This window comes from Chaetura pelagica, unplaced genomic scaffold, assembly GCF_000747805.2.
Source record: "Chaetura pelagica isolate M959 unplaced genomic scaffold, ChaPel_1.0 scaffold67, whole genome shotgun sequence".
Classification (NCBI taxonomy): Eukaryota; Metazoa; Chordata; class Aves; order Apodiformes; family Apodidae; genus Chaetura; species Chaetura pelagica.
The window spans coordinates 4,874,273-4,882,864 of record NW_009954107.1 but is presented as its reverse complement, the minus strand read 5'-3'; the positions used below and the strand labels follow the sequence as shown (position 1 = coordinate 4,882,864).

General features: G+C 36.6%; 1 protein-coding gene across 1 annotated transcript in view; it reads left to right on the top strand.

Annotated features, from left to right (window-relative positions):
- The first annotated feature begins 2,664 nt into the window (after window positions 1–2,664).
- EXOC1 (exocyst complex component 1) overlaps window positions 2,665–8,592 on the top strand; it is a 27,346-nt gene continuing 21,418 nt past the window's right edge. Inside the window, exons 1-5 of the mRNA XM_010002522.1 lie at window positions 2,665–2,792; window positions 3,221–3,351; window positions 5,263–5,422; window positions 7,050–7,237; window positions 8,175–8,402. Coding sequence (XP_010000824.1) covers window positions 2,669–2,792; window positions 3,221–3,351; window positions 5,263–5,422; window positions 7,050–7,237; window positions 8,175–8,402 — 831 coding nt within the window. The 5' untranslated portion in view covers window positions 2,665–2,668. The remainder of the gene's footprint in view (window positions 2,793–3,220; window positions 3,352–5,262; window positions 5,423–7,049; window positions 7,238–8,174; window positions 8,403–8,592) is intronic.

Below are 8,592 nucleotides of genomic sequence, written 5' to 3'. Positions count from 1 at the left end.
CCTGGCGGCACGGAGAGGGGCTCAGCGGTGCTCGCCTGGTAGCCTTGCCGGGTTGCTCGGTTGAATCCTGCCCCTGCATTTCCTGGGCAGGCTCTGGCTGTGATGGGATATCTTGATTCTCATGTAGCCGAGGTTCTGTCTGTAACAGAGCCGGGAAAAAACAAACACAACCCCCGTGCAGCAGCGTTTAAAGGGATTTGTTAGAGATTGGCATGGGCTCAGTCAGCATTCCTGGAGCATTTTTCTGAGGAAACAGCTTTATCTTCAGCTCCTTGTGCTTAATTCTGTGTTCCTTTGGGACAGTAGGAATGATGTGTGAAGAACTTGGTGATGTCTTTTGTCACATTGGGGAGGGTTTGGTGACTGTGACTAAGGGGCTTGTTTTTGTAACAGAAGTTGGACCGTTTGTCAGAGCAAGTCTTTGCTTGCAGGTTTAATGTATTCTGTTTTATGGGAAAGGTGTGTGCTGCTCAACCTGGGCAGCTGGTGTTAGCACTGAAATGGGAGAATTAGTGAGTCGCAGCAGTTTGAATCGGATTCAGAGCAGAAAGTAAAATTCCAAATCAGGAAGGAAAGGGGATATTTCTGAAATGCGACAGGTTGTTGGTACTTTGTGTGTTCATTTTACACACCTGCTGAAGAGTAACGGGAATGACAGACTAATGCAATTTGGGAAAGAGAAGCTGTGCCCAGCATTTGATGAAAGGGGAGGAAAATTGTTAGACATTGCCATAGGGCTGTTATATAAACAGCATTTATTTGGATGCCCTGGGCTCTGTGCACTTGACAGTACTGATTCCAGCTTGATATACTGGCCCTTGTTTTTCCAAAGCCCTTGGGGTTACTAGTCTTTCAAACTACTAGATTTTCTGTTTCAAGTGCCAACCTTCTTGTCTTTGCTGTGTTTGTCAGAGAAGCAACCCAATCAAAAACCTAACCTAACTCCACGTGTTGTCTCAGCATCAGGCAGTGTAGCATGTGATGCATATTAATACTGTTTTTAGCACACTGGAGAATTCTAAGGCGCAAGTTCAGAGTAATTTTGGAGCTTCTGTATTTAACTCAAATCATTGAAATTGATGTTTAAGTGTCTTTTTGTCTACCTAGAAACCTCTCTGTAGTGTGAGTTCTGAATCAGGTGAATATTGCTAATTCCTTAATTTTCTGGAGCTTTGTAGGGTTTTTCTTTAATTTTTTGTTTCTTTGTTTTTTTCTTATCCAATTGATCTCTGCAAGCTTGAGTATTGGGTGGTGTTGTTCCATCCCTGCCTGTCCCAGATTTCTAGAAACCGGTGGGAACTAGGCCATGCATGGCTAGGGAACCAGGTGACTATACTGAAAGGTATCTTGGAAATCTTTCAGAATTTGGTGATTTCCTTGGGATTTTATTCTTGGTTGGTGCATGGTTAATTTAAGGTTGGAGTTATTTTATCTCTGCAAATCTTTCATCTTAAATGAATGTGCTAGAAATACAGATGCTTTCCTCTGAGCATGTTGCATACTTACTTGAAGGCACTGCCAGAGAAGATTGGAACTCACAGTGAATGTTTGCAAACAGTGTTAGATTTAAAATTGAGGCATCTGAGTGCTGAACTGATAACATATGCCATATCAGCCATTACAGAAACCTAACTGCAAAGCAGGAGTCAGAGACACTTTTTCTTCCTCTAAATGAAACATTATTTTCAATTGGCCTGCCAAGTGTAAAACCTTGAAAGAGTCCTGAAAATGTAATTGAAGTTTTTAGGTATATTTGAAGAATTTTGTTCTTGGTGCTTCATTTAAGGTCATCACTGTAGTGACTTTAGTTTCACATTCTCCTTTCTGTCAAATTTTGTGGGACTTTCTTGTTCACCTGCCTCCATACAGGTTTTTACCAGATCCATGGCATTCATACACATTCTAAAATTCCACTGCTTATTGAGGGAGTCTTTTTTTCTTGATTCCCATTTCAACTTTTTTGTTAATTAGTCACATTCCACTTTACTATTAAAAAGCTTTATTTTCTCCACTAAATTAGGCAGTAGGATCATCCTGGTTTTGATAAATTTGTAGATTCATAGAATGGTTTGGGTTGGAAGGGACCTTAAAGATCATCTAGTTCCAACTCTCCTGCATGGGCAGGGACACCCCCACTAGACCAGGTTGTTCAAAGCCCCATCCAACTTGACCTTGAACACCTCCAGAGATGGGGCTTCCACAGCTTCTCTGGGCAACCTGTTCCAGTGTCTCGCCACCTTCACAGTGAAGAATTTCTTTCTAATATCTAATGTAAATCTCCCCTCTTCCAAGTTTTAAGCCATTGCCCCTTGTCCTGTCGCTACAAGTCCTTGTAAAAAGTACCTCCCAGATTTCCTGTAGGCCCCCTTCAAGTACTGGAAGGCCACTATAAGGTCTCCCAAGAGTCTTTTCTTCTCCAGGCTGAACAGCCCCAATTCTTTCAGCTCTCTGATCACCTTTGTGGCCCTGTGACTTGCACTTTTTCCTGAAGTGGGCTGGTCTTTGACCTAGCTATCATACTTGTCTAGATTATGATTCATTACATTACCTGTAAAATGTAATTTTTAAAATATGTAGTTGCTGTAAGTAAACTACTGGTTCTCTTTTTTTGTGTGTTAAATGTTCCTGAATGTATTGCAACTTCTTAAAATCTTTCAGCTGAGAGAAGATGACTGCAATCAAGCATGCTTTACAGAGGGATATTTTCACTCCCAATGATGAACGTTTGTTGAGCATTGTCAATGTATGCAAAGCAGGCAAAAAGAAGAGAAACTGCTTTTTGTGTGCCACAGGTACAGAGTAATATTTCTTGTCTTCACCTTTGTTTTTTATTCAGTTGGATTAGCTTTATTTACAGTATTTATTCGTGCCCTGTGTAAAACAGGTGCTTTCCATTTCTAACAGAGAAAATCAATTGTAGCTTATTCTTCCGTTATTGCTTCTATTAAAAATGAAACAAAACCCTGTAGTTTTATTCCCAGGTCTCACTATAATTTGAAATTAAAGAATCTAAATTATTTGTGTGGGACTGGTGTTCCTTTGAAGCATGCTTTATGTCATGCCTAATGTGAATTTTGTGGATTAAAATGTTTCAAAGGGCCTCTTTAATTAAATATTATGAAATCTTCACCACAGAGAATTAATTTCAGAAGTTGAAATACAGCAGAAACAGTTGTTAAATTTGTGTGTTTTGAAATTACTCTCTTACGTCATTTAACAGTGACAACGGAACGACCTGTGCAAGTAAATGTGGTAAAAGTGAAAAAATCTGACAAAGGAGATTTCTACAAAAGGCAGACTGCATGGGCACTTCGGGATCTTGCTGTTGTTGATGCCAAAGATGCTGTTAAAGTATGTGTAACTTTTTAGTGTTAACTTCCTTGATACTAACTGTTTTAAAACTTAGATTGGTAACACATTAGTTAGCATGCATTTCTGTGCTGCTTAGGCCTGCATTTTCTTCCAGCCTTTCCAAGAATATAAGCCTGGTAAATTGAGTAAGAGTAGTCTAGATATTCTTGAATATTCAGAATACCTGCTCTGTTTATTGTAATGGTCTCTCAGGGATTGTACAGTGCTTGGGCTAAGGACCAATGCTTTTTAGTTTGTTTGAAGTTTTATATAATTTTTTTACTCCAAGCTTAGTTTCCCCTTAAAAAAAAGTTACTTCCTTTCTTATGACATGGAGATCCATGTAATGTTTTTTGCTAGGATACTTAAAACATTCTTAATTAATAGTATATAAGCTTTTGAAGGTGAGCTCTTTTATCTATTCTCTAAATGTAATTGGCCATTTGTTGGAAGGCATGCACTCCTGAGATGGTGTTCTTTTCTGTAGAAAAGGTTAACCTATTTTTGATTGTTTAAATTCATCCGTTGTCATAAACTAAGATGTACAAGCAGGCAGAGGTGGAAATTCTTCATCTGGTGATGTCTCATTTTATGTTCTGTTAACTGGTGATTTGGAAGGAGAGTACAGAATATAGGAAGGTGAAAATTCCTTGATTTCCCTCTCCCCAAATGTAGGTTAAATATGTTTTCTTACATCAATTATCTACATACTTGTTGGCTAGTTTTTTGATTTTCCTTGCTGTTGGAGAATTCCTTCTTTCATGTTAATATTCCACATAAAATTATACAATCTTTCAGGGCTTTTTAATGCAGAACAGAATTTGGTTAACTGTTTTAGAAACATGCTGTTGTGTACATACTACTATAAAGAGCAATTTTGATGTTTTCTTTTAGAAAACAAATGTTGAATGCCAAACTCTCCAGAATTAAATAAGTGAATAAGTGCATCATGTTCTGGTTTCTAAATGTGATCCTATGGAACTCTTTTGATACAAACCTTTCCTGCTCTAGTTGTCAGACAGCTCAAATTTTATGTAATTATACTATTCGTTTAGAACTGTATGCTAGTTATGTTTATCCATGTAAGCTAGAGAAAGAAACAGAACTGCCTTTATTACACTACACGGGAAATGCCTTTTCCCATCGTCTTTGTTTCACGTGCAGCCGGTACATAGTAGTGTTTTTACAAACTGTACGTAAGAATTTGCGTGTCAGAGGCAGTAACATGTTTCATCAGAAGGAGGCAGTACCTTGTAAAATGCTTGAAATATCATCTTTAAAACAGACTGTTGCCAGTTACAGGCTGCACTGAGTTCATAAGTGGCTGTAGCAAGGGAAGTACTGTATTCAATTGTCATCAAAGCAGTGTTCTCATAAGGCAGCAAGTACAGTTGAAAATAATTTTATGGTAGTTTTTTACCATTAAAATAGAAAATGGTCTGTTCAGTTCAGTGGTATTAAATACTATTGTATGTATTATATAAAGTGCTCATATTTTTTCCTTTGCTTATTCCCTTAAGTCTCCTGGAATTGCGCTGTATATCTTGTAATTTCAGCTACCATTTCTAGTTTCAGAAGGCAAACACCAGGCATTATGAGGACAGTGTTTCAGGGCAGTCAGTGCTGTCAAAGGTTTCTTGAAACTCTTATTGATCTCTGTATTTTGTGTTACTGTTGCCATATCTGGCTTGAGAAAATACTGTCTTCATAGTGTGAATTCTAGTTTTTCACTTTCAATGTTTTACCACCTTCATTAAAGTGCATCAGGTGTCAGTGTTGGTCTGTCAGCTTGAGATCTGTCATCTCAGTAATTTTTATCCTGCCATCTCAGTAATTAGATGAATAAACAATCTCTGCTGCTCAGGGAACTCATTTGACTGTTGAGCCTGTAACGTATCTCGTGTTTTACAGGAGAATCCTGAATTTGACTTGCATTTTGACAAAGTATACAAATGGGTTGCAAGTAGCACAGTGGAAAAGAACACCTTCATTTCATGTATCTGGAAACTCAATCAGAGATATCTTAGAAAGAAAATCGACTTCATTAATGTTAGTTCACAGCTTTTGGAAGGTAAATTTCTATGACTGAACATTAAGCATAAAGTTTAATCGTTGTTGACGTAAAGCAGGTATATAAAAAAGAATAATCCTAATCCTTTTTTTTTTTTCCTATTAAATTTTATTCTATATTTTCTAAGTCTTCAGATAAATCAGGTGAATAGAGAACAGATTTCCTGTTAGAAACTGGCAACCTACACAAAATACTTTGTTAATGAAGTTCTAAATATTTATATGCTAATTGTATTTCAAAGACGTTCTGTTTTTTGAACAAAATAAAATCTGCGTGCAAGATCTGGTAGGTCTAAATGTGTAACAAATCTGGTCATGTTCCAATTTGAATTTTCTCTAAATTAGAGAAATGCTTTAAAAAGTAACACTTCAGTAGCATGCTATATATGATTGAGTCTTTAGATGAGATTGCTAGTATATAAACTGTGAAGCATGTGTTAAATTTTGCAGTGTACATGACTGGTTAGTTGCTAAGAAAATTTTGTACCTTGTTTGTTCATGCTGTATTAAATATTTTTACAATCACCTTGTCTTGTAGTAGTTGATTTTATTTATAAAGCCTAACGAGTTAGGTTGAACTATTGGTACTAGATACAAGACTGGCTTGTGCAGAAGAACATGAACTAGAAATTTAGAGGAGAGCATTTCTGTATTTTGGTGTTGACTGAAATTTGCCTTTAACCAACCTCTAACTTTTCAATTTTGTGCAATATTAAAACATTCAAACTTACTGCCACTTAAAAATATACACACTGTTCATGCTTGTCTAGCTAACATTCTCTGCTTCCTTTCCTCTGCTTTTCCATACCTTTTAATTCTTCAGAACTGCCTAAAGTTGCAGAAGGTGCGTAACACCTTTTTCCTTCATTCTGCTTTGTAAGCATTTTTTCTTAAATAATATGCTTTTTCCTTTTTTTTTTTTTCCTTTTCTTTTTTTAAAGTAGTGTTTTGGATAGCTTAGCAAGTTGCTAGAGATATGTCCTAAACATATCTAATGTCCTAAACACTTTCTGCTTGGACTGCATTAATGTTAACATAAAATTGTGTGTTAATCTTTGAATAGCTCATTGAATTAAGTAGAACTGCCATGAGAAAACATAGTTAATTCAAATGTTATTATCTAATTTTCACCTACTTCAATACTGATTTTCCTGCTGTGAAACTTATCTCGAGCATCAAGATTTTTTTTTTTATTTCTTCAATAATATATTTCTTAATCAACTTTATAGTGTGTTTCCTTTATGCTGTGTCTGCCAAAAGAGAGTCTTAACATCTACTGGTCTTCTGCTAACAAGTCTAGTGTAATACTTTAATATATTCTGATACTGGTTATAAGTGTGAGAGGTCAAAAAAATGAGACAGTATGTCCTTTTGTACATGCAGTAAAAAAAGGTGGCTATTTGTGTTTTGCTTATGTTGCATAATTTGGAAAACACCAGTTCTGGAAATCTTAATGAAGCCCATAGAAGACTGAGACTTGGTATGTAGGTAGCACGTGCTTGTTATGAAAGAAAGTTTGGATTAATGCATTAATTTGCTTAAAGATAGAGGAGTATTCTTAAGCACTGTTAAAATGTTTGTGACCTTCTTCACTTGATGACATGATTTATTTGTCTTCTCTACCTAAGAATCTGTTCCAAGTGGAGAGAACCAAAGTGTAGCAGGAGGTGATGAAGAAGCTGTGGATGAATACCAGGAGTTAAATGCAAGAGAGGAACAGGATATTGAAATAATGATGGAAGGGTGTGAATGTGCTATTTCTAATGCTGAAGCCTTTGCAGAGAAGTTGTCACGAGAGCTACAAGTACTAGATGGGGTAAATATTTATTCTAACATACAGTGTGTTAGCATGCTGAGCTGTTTTCATTGATACTGACTATGGAGTGTTTTTTGAAAAGTTAACTAACATGTTCTGCTGCATATTTATTTATAAATGTGTATCTGCTCTGAAGCAGTGCTACATCCTGTCTATGATCAGATTTTAAAGATCTTCAACTTTTCTCTTTACCTTCCAGACCCTCTGGTCTTCCAGACCTTTGAAAGTCACTGACTTTCAAAGGAGTTGGGAACGAAAAAAAAGGAGGCAGTCTTCATACACCTTTCTTGAAGGCAGGGGTGCAGGGAGAGAGACACTAGATGTTGTATGTCCACAGATGTGAACTCCTATGCCTCAGAGTAATTAGGAAACTGGCTTAGTCTAAAAACATTCCAGTATTTGGCTGTATGGCACTGTAGCAGTACTATTTTCTTTGGTATTTTGCTTTTTAAATAACTCAGCATTCTAGAGGGCCCTTAGAAATCCTAAGGGGATGCAGTCTTGAGGGAACCGTCAATGACCCCAAATTGCCAAGCTGTATATTTTCCTCATATTTTGAAAATGGCTGTTACCATAGAGATAGCTCATCTTGCAACAGAAAATATGACCTTATCACCTAAGCTGTTTTTCTGGAACTAAAAATGTTCTGGTATATTAGGGATTACTGTTCGGTTTTATTTTCTGTGCAGATCCATACTTCCTTTCTAAGAAGTTGAGCAAAGTTTTGGGTTGTTATTCTCTCTTCGTGAAATAAGGAAGTGTCATAGACTGAGGGACTGCTGTGTTCAGTAACACAAGCTTACGTTGTTTTATTTCTTTCATCAAGAGTTTTAGAAAGTGTTTATTTGACAGTAATGGAGACAGAAGAAGATGGAATGCTTTTGAGATATAAAAATGTCTCTTATGCCTAAATGTTGTGGCTCAATTTTTTGAATAGGCAAATATCCAGTCAATTATGGCCTCAGAGAAACAGGTGAATATCTTGATGAAATTGCTGGATGAAGCTCTAAAGGAAGTTGACCAAATCGAGCTAAAGCTGAGCAGTTATGAAGAAATGCTTCAGAGTGTAAAAGAGCAAATGGACCAAATATCAGAAAGTAACCACCTAATTCATCTCAGCAACACAAATAATGTGAAGCTGCTATCAGAGATAGAGTTCTTAGTGGTAAGCATTCCTATTGTGTTTACTATGGTTGTTCACATCGAGTATAAAATTGTTCCAGTTTGCTAACCTATTCAGCAATCACATATGAGGCTCATTTAAAACAGTGAGTTCATTTTCCTGTTTTATTATTGCACTAACGTCAATAAGTTTTTATAATGATGGAATTGTATTTGTCATTCTTGGTTCAGCA